Source organism: Xyrauchen texanus, chromosome 13 (assembly GCF_025860055.1).
Source record: "Xyrauchen texanus isolate HMW12.3.18 chromosome 13, RBS_HiC_50CHRs, whole genome shotgun sequence".
NCBI classification, from domain to species: Eukaryota; Metazoa; Chordata; class Actinopteri; order Cypriniformes; family Catostomidae; genus Xyrauchen; species Xyrauchen texanus.
Window position 1 is genome coordinate 21,711,531 of NC_068288.1, and position 13,538 is coordinate 21,725,068.

Below are 13,538 nucleotides of genomic sequence, written 5' to 3' on the forward strand. Positions count from 1 at the left end.
AAATGGACTTTGATCTTAACTTTACTGCTTTATTCTTAAACAGTACAAAGAGAAGAGCTGAGAAGGAATTCAGTAAATACACCATGAACTTTATTTTAAATGCCTGAATCTGAAAACTCTGAAACTGAAGATGTTTAAAAAAAAATAATAATAAATAAAAAAATTCAGGGAAAGGAGTCACCTTTTAATGTACAGGTGAAACTCGGAAAATTAGAATATTGTGCAAAAGTTTATTTATTTTAGTAATTCAACTTAAAAGGTGAACCTAATATATTATATAGACTCATTACATGCAAAGTGAGATATTTCAAGCCTTTATTTGTTATAATTTTGATGATTATGGCTTACAGCTTATGAAAACCCAACTTAAAAATTAGAATATTGTGAAAGGTTTTCATAGCTGTAAGCCATAATCATCAAAATTATAACAAATTAAGGCTTGAAATATCTCACTTTGCATGTAATGAGTCTATATAATATATTAGTTTCACCTTTTAAGTTGAATTACTAAAATAAATAAACTTTTGCACAATATTCTAATTTTCCGAGTTTCACCTATATAAAGCAACTGATGTGGACTCCTCCATATCATGAAATATTTAATGCTGAACAAAACTAAACTAAACTAATACATAGCACAAACACATGGCAGTACAAACAAACTACTTCTAAAACTTCTTTACAACTACTTCTTGTAAATATCCAGTAAGGATCCATCATCCTTTTTCTTTAGGATAGCTGAAGCTGTAGGCTCCTGGTCACAAAAACATCTGCAAGTTTCAGCAAACCTTTTCAGACTGTCCTTTCTTTTGAAAGTGGACCTCAATGTATTGAACAGATCTGTGTTAGTTGCTGCAAGTTCTGCAATCAGAGCCTGAAACACAATAGTATTCCGATCGACCCCAAGCCTTGTATATGCTTCAGCTTTGCCGATGCGTTCCTTTTTCATCTTTTCCAACACCATGTTGTAGCGGCGGATGGAGTCGTTAGGGGTTTTGACTGTAGAACAAGAGAAAGCGTTAATGGTTGAATCCAACTAAATCAAACCAGCCTAATTATAGTGCTGTACTACAGTTCACAATTCCAAACCAGTTAGTTGGGAGTGGAACTAGATCTATGGCCATTTGTGTACTGTGGAATCGACTAGAGAACACAGAGTTTGAAAAGTGCTTTAAAAGTGCTTATTATTAATTTTTTACCTACTGCCCAATTAGAGACTGACCACTGTATCAATTTGAGTACGACTTACTGCATACCTATTAGTTTTTTGCCCATTTTCTTGGCCTTTTTGGGCTGGAACTTTAACTTCTTCTTGGTTTTCTTGGGCTCTGGGGACTCAGAATCGGGCTCAGAATCAGATGAGGAATCAGAAGATGAGGAATCAGTTACATCTGACTCCCGTTTCCTCTTTCCAGCTGCCTGCTCTATAGGTGGGATATTGCTGGCCACATCTACCCCCTTGTCACTTCTTACGGCAAGAGCTGTGAAAAGAGAATAGGAATTGTTTGACAATGGTGTTATGACAATCAATATTTTTGAAGCTGTAATGTCCTCAAATCAGTTTTACCCTCTTTAAGTCTCTCCCGGAGGAAATCTCGATCCTCTTTCAGTATATCAACCCATTCTTTTAAGGCGGCAATCTCTGTCTTTTGACCTTCAATGGTTTGCTTAGCCTCCTGCAGAGCTGTTTGCAGAGTGGGGGCTTCTATAATAAATTAAGACCTCATAATTAGATATGGTTATACAGATTAGTGTTGTCAAAAATATCGATATTTCGATAAATATCGATACTGAAATATCTGAACGGTACCAATACTAATTTCCCTAAGTATCGATACTAGCCGAGCTGTCACTTTCACTTCTCTCCAAAGGCGCGTTGACAAACACCACACACACTCGCACTCCTCTCATTCGCTCTGGTTAAATAGCAAAAGTGAAGTGAATGTAAAGATGGCGAGTGCATGCGGCGCCCAGCGACCAGTTTTGTTTGATAAAGAACACAGCAGGCGTGCTATCTGGAAATATTTTTGATATGAAGCCAGACATCCCAAGTCTCCCGGAAGTTCCGGAGTCTCCCGCATATTGATAGCTTCTCCCTGATGCCCGCAATTTAGTTAAAATCTCCCGAATCTATAGCGCACATGCGAGACAGAACATACTGCACGCATAACATAGATAGCACGCACACAACATACATAGCGTGCACGCAGAGAGGGAGAGAGCGAGAGACCTTATGAAAGCTAGTCAACCCCAACCCCCCTTGACGTTTAAGTATCTTTTGTTGACATTGAGATTGGATTTGATTTGACTTGGAAATACAAAAGATTGCACTTTTTATTTACTTGCACTTTATTGGATTTTGAATGTATGGCAATCTGAGAGGCTTTTGAACAAGTGCAATACCTCAGGACATTTTGTTCATGTAAAATATACCTCATTGTCATGTTCTAGACAGTTCTACCCTCTTAATATTGTGGCAGTTTTTTTCTCTGTGGTATCGAAAATGGTATCGAATATCGATATTTTTCAAGGTATCGTATCGAAGTTAGAAATTCTAGTATCGTGACAACACTAATGCAGATTAACGCATTTTTAAATATCAACACTTTCCATCTATAGAGTTAAATAGCAACTGAACAAAGCAGAATAAAAGCACATGAAAAGCAATACTGAGATAAAAAAAAAAAAATCACATACTTCAAAGTTATGTTAAATGTAGTTGACTGTGAAACTTACCAGTTTCTTTAGCCTTTTCATCTACAGATGTCTGTGGATGGTCCCACAGAGGTGAAAGCACTGTAAAGTTTCAATGACAGATGTAAAATTTAATGTAGCTACAGATGTCAGTATTCTTTTTAGCAAAAAATGTATGCTAATGTCTGAGGGCTGGGCAAGTTGCTTGCCACTTAAGTCAAGTCAAGTCACCTTCATTTATATAGTGCTTTTTACAATACAGATTGTTTCAAAGCAGCAAAACTAAACACACAAAACAGCTGTAACTTTACATTTATGTTTAAATCTCCAACAGATGTATTTAGGACTGAGGCACTGGAAATTTTGAGAGGTACAAAATTAGCAACCATTACTATCACACATCCAACCACCTCTTCTTATAGTATAATGCTGTGTGGTGGGGATAAACTAAAGATGCAACCACCATCACGTTAACTCTTTTTTATTCAGTACAAGACAAGTCATGTAATATTGAGAAAAGACAGTAACATTACACGCATGCTTACCAGGTTCTTTAGCTTTTTCTGTTGCAGAGGTCTGTGGATGGTTCCACAGAGGTGAAAGCACTGTAAAGTTTAAATGACAGATGAAAAATTGAATCTAGTTACAGATGTCAGTATTCTTTTTAGCAAGTGATGTTTGCTAATGTCTGAGGGCTGGGCAAGTCAACTGCTTGACACTCAACTAAACACACAAAACAGCTGTATTTTTTTCATTTATGTTTAAATCTCCAACATTACTTAGGACTGAGGCACTGGAAATTTTGAGAGGTACAAAACTAAAGATACAACCACCATCATGTAAACTCTTTTTTTATTTAGTAGCCTATAAGACAAGCCAAATAATACTGAGAAAAGGCAGGAACATTACATGCAACATACATTACAGCCAAATTTGTATTCCTAAAAGCGAAAAAACTGTATGTCACTTCTTTCAATATATAATGATCGGAGGTAATAGAGTAAAATTAACCTTCTACTAATGCACAATGGCAAGACCACAATGGCAATGTAAAAAAGCAAATATACCCTTTTCATTTTTCTTGGTCCTTGAAGATATCTTTTGTTGATTCTGTGGAGGCTGATGCACAAATAGGCCTGGGTAAAATATTAGAGAAAACAATGTATTTAAAGAGGATATGGCTTTCACTTAAACAAGGTGTAGGTGTCTCATCAGGGGTGAAAATTCATCCAATTACAACTATTTCTTTGCACAGAAATTATTATTTATCATTGACATACCTGAACATGACTGCTTCACTGAAGCTTATTAATTTTGTAAAATATTTGATGCAAAATTTAGGATGGTAATGAAAATGATCCTACCAGAATTTAAAAATACCAAGATACAGGCTACCTTAATATTGAGAAACCACCTAATGTATGACTGTTTAACTTGTAAGCTAAATCAACATCACTTTTCACATCAGATACCGTAAATAAAAGTAAGTCACACTCTAAATCTTCTAAATGTTCATTTCAACAGTTAATGAGAGTTGTAGTCCCTGATAGATTTTGTATTTTCAGTTACAGATTCATTTACATTGTGACTGTGTATCAGATGTAATCCACTCTGTCTGTGCCTGCAAAGGTGTGTGCCAAATGGCCCATACAGATGAATGGCCCATTCAGATGTATGGCCCACAGAAACTGATTGGTGTGAATGACAAAGAATCAGCATTGATCAGAGTGGATTAGTAAGTTAGATCGATCTCCTGTGGGAGGTCCTAACAGGTTTCTATTGTTTGTAGCCCATAGGCTATGTCTTCATGTATAAAGTTCTGTCCCACAGACAGAACGTTGGGTTAAGATTGTTGAAGGGCGACATGCTAACATCGCTGCTGAAGGACTGCTACACTACAAACTTTCAATAAATTCTTCTCCCCACAAGAACTCTGGTCAAGCTTACTTATTTTATGTATTGGAGACATCTAATACATTGGCGAGCCACCCAAACCAGTGCTCGGCCAAATACAGCAAAATCTAACACCCCTTTTTGGCAAGATATACCTTCATATCAGCACTGCTCTAGATTTCTATGCATAGAAGTATTATTGTTGTCACAATTTTTATAATAATACATTGAAAGCCAAAAGTCTTGGGCCAAAAAAAAAAGTATTTAGTAAACCCACCTTTTTCAGCCTTCTTGACGCATGCAGATTTCTTTGGCATGTCTTGTGGAGACTGCTGCACGGACGGGTCTGGGTGGAAGATTAAAGAAGATGAAGAGAACAATATCAAAACAGCACTTTATAACACAACTTAACACTTTTCATTTTGTTGGAGAAAGGGAAAGGAGAAAGTGTTGGAGGATAACGTGAACCTAAGCTGTTAGAAGATGCATTTTAATTGTCACTCAATTAACTGGTACTTACAATCTATTGTAAGTAATTGCATTGCTGATAAATTATATTCTATTACTCCCAACATAATAATGTCATCTATAAATGTCAGCTTAAATTACCATGGCATAGTTAACATGAATAAGAATCTTATTCAGATTTTTAGACTAATGCCACGTTCATATTAACTTGATTTATGATTTAAGCCCAATTTGCAAGTCACCAAGCTCAACGACAAAAGCCCTCGATCAGAGGAAAATCGCCAATCTGCATGGTCCCAAATTCATTATTTCACTATAATTATATTAAATAGGTCTTATGTATAAAATAAAAAATTATTGATATCGATATCATTGTTAAAAATTATATTTGGCTAACACTGCAACAAGGTAACATTATACAGGTGAAACAAAAAAAAATAGAATATTGTGCAAAAGTTCATTTATTTTAGTAATTCAACTTAAAATGTGAAACTAATATATTATATAGACTCATTACATGCAAAGTGAGATATTTCAAGCCTTTATTTGTTATAATTTTGATGATTAGCCTATGGCTTACAGCTTAAGAAACCCCCAAATTCAAAATTTTGTGAAAAGGTTTTCATAGCTGTAAGCCATAATCATTAAAATCATAACAAATAAAAGCTTGAAATATCTCACTTTGCATGTAATGAGTCTATATAATATATTAGTTTCACCTTTTAAGTTGAATTACTGAAATAAATCAACTTTTGCACAATATTCACATTTTCCGAGTTTCACCTGTTCCAGTAAGTTACCATACTGAGTTTAGCTTAGTCTACATTAGTATAATGTTAGTCTATGCTCAGTTAACTAGCAAACAAGGTAATGATAATATAACCATTAGCCTAACCTAAGGGTTATTCACCATAGACTAATGCTGCCAAGCAGAAAGCTGGAAAATACTGTTATGGTTCATTATACATGATCGAAAAAACTTTTGCAGCCGATTATTAAATAGGCATTAAAGAAGGCTAACGACAAAGGCGAACGTTAATCAATCAGCTAACGTTAGCTAGTACTTGCGAGCCAGCTGCTTAGCTATGAAGTAGTGGACATAAATTTCAGACAAAATCAACTTAATGCATACATCAATATTGACACATTTGTTGTCAGTCCACATACCAATGTAATTCATCTTTCTTTTGCCTCTTCGCATAGCCACGGAGTCCATGTTAACAAAACTGCAAAGGTGATTACCTCGATGTGTGTTTTTGGACTTGGCGCGCTCCTCTTCCTCCTCCTCTTCCTCTCTGCTGCTGACCGGTTCAAGTCGTATGAATGCAGAAGTTGTTCTCGTTCGTAGCCTCATTTTGCTCTCACCAATTTGGGCTACAGGCATTTAACCGTGAATCATTCAAGGTGGTTTGTTGATCCTGTAATTGGAGCTCACACTCAGCACTTGGAGAGGGCATGGTTAACATACAAATCGACAATTTGGCGATTGAGGGGAAACCGAACTGCCAAGCTTTCGAAGGAGCATCTTGCAGTAATAGAATGGACCTACTGGCTTGGAAACAAACATAAGAAAGGGTTACTTGGTCGTTTATTGAAGGACATTCGTCACCAGTTTCCCTGTTAGCCAATAATTGAAATTCATTTAAAAAACTTTATACATTAAAAGGTGACTCCTTACCCAAAAACAATTTTTTTTTTTTTTTTTTTTAATAAAACAGCTTTATGGTTTTGTAAAGAGTTTTCAGATACAGGCATTTAGAATAAAGTTCATGGTGTATTTACTGAATTCCTTCTCAGCTCTTCTCTTTGTACTGTTTAAGAATAAAGCAGTAAAGTTAAGATCAAAGTCCATTTGTGTCCACAGTACATTGTCTGCATAGGCTTGAACTTTCATGTTCATATTCATGTCATTTCACAGTTATGCCACCATTAATAACACATTGATCATCAGTGTTTTAAAGGACCAAGTCACCACTTTAGTTGAGGGGCCACACACATGATGAAGTCATTAAAAGATAATGCTTAGTTAATGATGACTACTGTATTTGAATGTCAACAGAATTGGTGTGCTATGTGCTGGGATTGGCCAATTTTGGGGTCTGTCCATTTACCTGCAGGCTATGAAGAAGACATGAACATGCTGGATAACTCAGATCATAATTCAGAAAAACAGTTCTCACATTAATTGATATACAGTTCTAGCCTGTATGCATGTATGAGGTAATGTGGATTATTGTATATTCCTTTAATAATTCGAAGAGTAGTCTTGCGTGCATGAATTAATGCTTTTTTTAATGCATGAGTTCATGATGATTCATGTACCATAACCGTAGCTTTATCCACAATGGATAGTAAAGACCAATGTTTTTTTTGTGAACAAAGAAAACATCATGATCATGCGTAATAAATCATAATTCATGATGATGTACTCATCTTAGTTAATGGTTTAATTAAGGTGTTGTTCATCCATGAAGTCATTAATGAAAACATTGAATTTGTGTTAGTTCCTGAAGATTCATGAAATATTAACGCATGAATTAATGCCTAATTCATGCATGAATTAATACATGAATTCATGATAATTCATGTACCCTTACCGTAAAGTGTTACCATTATTACAGACAGATCACTAACATACACAAAGACATGGACAGTCTCAAGGTGAACATCATTAAGTCTTTTAAACATAAATGTATGTATGATAAAGAAAGTAATTATGTGCATGTTTTGATGCTATGAATCAGACACAAGGCTCTGGTATCTGTCTCTAGTAAGAGTCACTTAATTGATTGACTAACCATTTCCTTCAACCCCACCAGCACCCTGAGACAGAAGATTCCCCTCAAGCTTATTACCCCACTCCACCTCTCTCACCCTCCCCTCCCCCTTCAAACATTATCCCTTTGGTCACCTCGGCTCCATCCTCTACTTCACATAGGAGCACTTTCCAGCATGTCCACATGGCCTCCATGGGTGAGGAAGCCTTAAGGGACTGTTTAGTACCTCGTTTGTACGTTTTGCAATCCTGACAAAAATAAAAGTATGGGAACTGCTGTCACCATTGACTCATCCTTCCTTAATTTCATTTAATGACTTAATTCCACTTCACTGAGTAATGGTAATCAGCCTATGTGAATATGATCAGAACATAATCGGAAACAGATGAGAGTAGCAAATAACACTCTTTTTCTGATTGTCATTGCAGTGGTGAAGTCCATCAGCTCCAGTGTGCCTGCGAGTAAGCCAGTACCAGAGAAAGTGAGACTTTTGATGGGTGAAATGAAACTGGGAGATGTAAAATCTATCGCCAGCCTCAAGAAATCTGGACTGACAGCAGATTTAACTATTTCTGTTAGAAAATATAACATAGTCTCTCACTATATTTTAGTCTATTTATTGACTTATTTAACCTTTGAATGGGACTAGCTGGGTTTTCATCCACATATTTATTTCAGCAAATTATGGGATATATTTATGCAAATTATGGGATACGACTAAAAAGATGTTAAATGGAAACACTAGATAAGAATACTGTATGACACATCGACAACCTGTTCAGCTGGTCTAATGAGAACTGTAGGCGGTATTAGCTTGACTGGTGCACTGGGGACAACAGCTGGAAAAACACAGTCCCTGATGACTGGTGGTTCATTCTCAACCACTGGTGAGGGCAAAACTTTTTTAATTTGTTCACCTTTTCCTCGCCATGGCAACATGTGGTCGACATGCACTGTGCGTTGCCTCTGACCCTCCTGTACCATGTATGTGACAGCTCCCAGTCTTTGCAGCACTTTTGCCTGAATCCATTTCTCCACTCCTGCCCTGAAATTTCGGACACGGACAGCTTCCCCATCCTGAAAAAACCGAAGACATGAACCACCACTGTCATGATGACGTTTCTGTGTAGCTTGTTTCTCTTCAACCCGACTGGCAAGCTTGGGTTTAAGCAAACTGAAACGTGTCCGAATCTGGCGCTTCAGAAATAACTCAGCCGGAGTCCGACCAGTCACTGTGTGGGGTGTACTGCGGTACATGAGCAAAAAATTTGCAAGTCTATGACTAAGTGGTAAAAAAGCCTTTTTCTCCGCCTCCAACACATCCTTCGTCAACGCACGTTTCAAAATCTGCACTGACCTCTCTGCAGCTCCATTTGATGCAGGATGGTATGCAGGTACAGCAGTGTGTTTGATACCGTTTCCCTCCAGAAACTGTGTAAACTCCCTCGACACCAGCTGTGGACCATTATCTGAGACCAACTCTTCTGGCAGTCCATACGCAGAGAACAGGCTTCGCAGCACTACAATGGTGTTTTGAGATGTGGTGGAAGACATGGGGAAAACTTCTAACCACTTTGAATGGCTATCAATAACCACCAAAAAATGCTGTTTATCCTTCTCTGCAAAATCAATGTGAATTCTCTGCCACACTCTTTCCGGCCACCTCCAGTAGTGCAGCGGTGCGACTGCTGGCATTTTCTGAACAGCTTGGCAGATAGAACAACCTTTCACCAGCTCTTCAATTTCCCCATCACAGCCAGGCCACCACATGTAACTGCGAGCGAGAGCTTTCATGAGGCAGATACCTGGGTGCACATGATGAAGGTCTTCCAGTAAACGCTGTCGATAACCTGGGGGTATGATGACTCGCTGGCCCCAAAGAATGCAACCTTGTTCCGCTGACAACTCCTGCCTGCGTATGAAAAAAGGCCGCAGTGCTTCCTCCTGAACATGACTGGGCCATCCATTCATTGTGTAGCTCCACACTTTGTTCAGTGTAGGATCTTTTAAAGTAGCTCTCTCAATGTCTTTCGCACCCACTGGTAGTTCCTCCATGTGTGAGAAGTAAAAATACCTCCCTCTTCTCCTGTGTTGTCGAATGAGGCAGTGGGTAGGCGAGACAGAGCATCAGCGTTTGCATGATCAGCTGATCTCCTGTACTCAATATCATAGCTGTATGCCATGAGGATGAGAGCCCAGCGTTGCATCCTTAATGCTGCCAACGTTGGAACTGGTGACTTTGGTCCAAGGATAGTTAACAGCGGTTTGTGATCTGTAATCAGTGTGAACTTCCTCCCATAGAGGTATTTATGGAATTTCGTAACTCCAAAGATGATAGCCAGTGCCTCTTTCTTGATTTGGGCATATTTTCTTTCAGCCTCCGTTAACGTCCTTGATGCAAAAGCTACCGGCCGTTCCTCTCCATTGTCCATGACATGGGAAATTACCGCCCCTACTCCATAGGGTGACGCATCACAGGCAATCCGGAGTGGCAACCGTGTGTTGTAATGCACCAACACCCTACTTTGCTGTAATAGCTGCTTTGCATCTTCAAATGCCTTAGCACACTGCGAAGTCCAAACCCACTTTGCCTCTTTTCTCAACAAGTTGTGTAGAGGGTGGAGTAAGGTGCAGGAAACGGCTGTAGTAGTTAAGAAGCCCTAAGAAAGACTTCAGGTCCGTGACATTAGTTGGCTCAGGCGCTTTGTTTATGGCTGCCACCTTTTCATCCGTGGGGTGCAGGCCATCCTGGTCAATGCGATGTCCAAGATACTCCACACTGCTCTGAAAAAACTGACATTTTGACAATTTCACATGAACACCATGATTTTCCAAACGTGTGAGCACTTCATCCAGTTTTCTCAAATGATTTTCCTCAGATGAAGCAGTGATGAGAATATCATCCAGAAAACATGTCACATGGTCCAGCCCTTGTAAAATCTGGTCCATTACAGACTGAAAAATCGCAGGTGCACTGGAAACACCATAGCTGAGGCGATGAAATTTGTATAGGCCCTTATGAGTGTTGATCGTCAGATACTTCTCTGATTCCTCATCTAACATCAGCTGCTGGTAAGCATGAGACAGGTCAAGCTTACTGAATGATGTTCCTCCTGCTAAAGTAGCAAACAGATCTTCGGTGTTAGGCAGTGGATATGTCTGCTCTTCTATACACTGATTAATACTGACCTTGTAATCGCCACAAATCCTAATTGTTTTGTCTGCTTTTGGCACAGTTACAATCGGAGAGGCCCACTCACTCATTTCAGTCTTTGAAATCACCTCCATTTTCTCCAACCTGTCCAACTCCTTCTCTACTGCTTCCTTTAATGCGTAAGGAACAGGGCGAGTTTTGCAAAGGATTGGTGTAGTGCCTGGTTTTATGCGGATTTTGGCTTTAAAACCCTCTATGCAGCCTTGTTTCTCAGAGAAAACTGCTTTGTGGCGCTGTAACACCTCGTTGACTCCTGGGGTCCACTCTGCCTGTGTGAACACCCTGTGCACTGTGAAAATCTGTTTCCAGTCCAGGTGTAGTTCCTTAAGCCAGTTCCTACCAATCAGAGCTGGTCTACTTCCCTTCACAACAACAAGAGGTAAGGTAACTTTCTGTGTTTCATACTGCACTGGTATCTTGATGTATCCTAGAACAGCGATACATTGGCCTGAATATGATTTCAGCTTTAACTTGGGGGCTGGTTTTAACAGGAAAAGGTTCAGATTTGTCTGGTTGTAATCTTCTGAGATCACTGACACAGCTGACCCTGTATCCAGCAGCATTGTTGTGCTCTTATCACCCAGTGTGACATCCACGGTGTACCCCTTTTCACAGCTTGAGATGGAATATAATGCATACACTCCAAAAAGTTCAGCCTCCTCATCCCCTCTGGATGTATTTCCTTCAGCTTCCACATACTGAGTTTGAGAAATGGCTTTTCCTTTTCTACATGCACGTGCTATGTGTCCAATTTTGGAGCAGGAATGACACTTTTCATTCTTGAATCTGCAGTCACGTGCTGAGTGTCTTCCACCACATCGGTAGCATGTCTGTGATGTCCCAAAATTACTTTTTTCTCCTCTTTGGCCTTTGCTTTGAGCTTTATTATCATTATATCGTCTAAACTGTCCTTTTCTCCCCTTTTCAGAAAAACCTGCACTTGACAAGGCATTTACCTGATGAGCCTGGCTGTGTCCAGAAAACTCCATCGATTTCTTTGATGCCAGCTCCATTGCTACTGCAATCTCACAAGCTTTTGGGAAAGTCAGACCCTTTTCAGACAGCAATCTGCGCTGCACTGCATCTGAGCGTAATCCACTCACGAAACGATCTCTCAGCGCATCATCCAAATACTGTCCAAACACACAAGTAGCTGATAACTGCTTCAAAGCTACCACATAATCAGAGACAGTTTCCCCCTCTCTCTGGTTACACTTTTGGAACCGAAAACGTTCCGCGATTACAATCGGTGCTGGCTTGTAATGTGTGCTCAGTGCTCTCACCAGATCAGAATACTCCATAGTACTCGGTACGGTCGGCGACACCAGATTTTTCAACAATTTATAAGCATCCGCCCCAATCACAGAGAGACACACACACCTTCTTTTCATCCTTGATTTCGTTTGCCAACATCCACTGTTCCAGACGTTCCAGATATGACTCAAAATCCTCCTTCGCGTCATTGTATTCATCCATGCGACCGACTGGCACAGCCATTTTAGATTTTTTTTTTTTTTCCGAGGCTAACTGCTAACTGTTAATCCACACGTGCCTGGTTCCTTCGGAAAAATTTTTTTTGCCTTTTTCCACGACCAGTGTACGGTTCCTTTTACAATGCAGTGCCGCAATGGCATTCGTTTTATATCCTCGTCGCCATTTGTAGTGTTTTGTGTTCGGGACAATAATCAGACCAAGGAAGAAGTTCTCAAACGTCTTTACTCTTCAACATCCTAATACAGACTTCCAAACTACCGAAGCCGGTTCGCTCAGGAAACGTCAAAACTCGTTTCTATAATAAACCGTAATATAATTACTGCATTTGCAATACTGAGCCACGAGATGGCAATCTACCTGTTAATTACACCAATCTATTACAAATACAATATCCACAATGCGCAAAAACTATTTATTTAGTAAGAAGACATACGCATAAACTATAATGGAAACAAATTTACTGAATTAGATCTTAGATGCACATAAAAAAGTCATGTGACTGTATCATTCACTATTGGATTGTGTTCTCTTGAACACATGGGTTGGAAATGCTGCTTTATTTGCAAATTGTTTTTGTGGTATTCCGTTTATTCACATAAATTACATTTGTAACCTGATTAATGAAGCAATGATGCATGCCTGTAGAAGAAAAGTTGAGCATGATAGTGCTTCTTTTTCATGTACTTGAACTTGTTTAGGGCACCATTTTTCTGCTCCACATTACATTATGCGTCTTTCTTTTCTCAGAATAAAATGGTGGTGTTACACACAGAGGCTAATTTGTCTGATATTGACTACCTGGTACCAACACATGATGAGAAGGGTAGACCTATAGCAGAGTGGAAGAGACAGGTGATGGTACGACAGCTACAAACCAGATTATTTGAAGAAGAAAGTCAGAGGTTGAAGGTAAAATATAAATACTGAATGAATGTCTTCTAACATTCCATACAAAATGTGCAGCTTTCACGATGTTTAAACAGAATGTATTTGATCTT

The 13,538-nt window shown here is 38.9% G+C and overlaps 1 protein-coding gene across 1 annotated transcript in view; it reads left to right on the plus strand.

The window, feature by feature from the left end:
- Positions 1–13,538, plus strand: part of LOC127653736 (espin-like protein) — a 54,195-nt gene that overhangs the window by 39,147 nt on the left and 1,510 nt on the right. Inside the window, 2 exon segments of the mRNA XM_052140524.1 lie at positions 8,261–8,406; positions 13,288–13,449. Of these exon segments, the coding sequence (XP_051996484.1) occupies positions 8,261–8,406; positions 13,288–13,449 (308 nt within the window).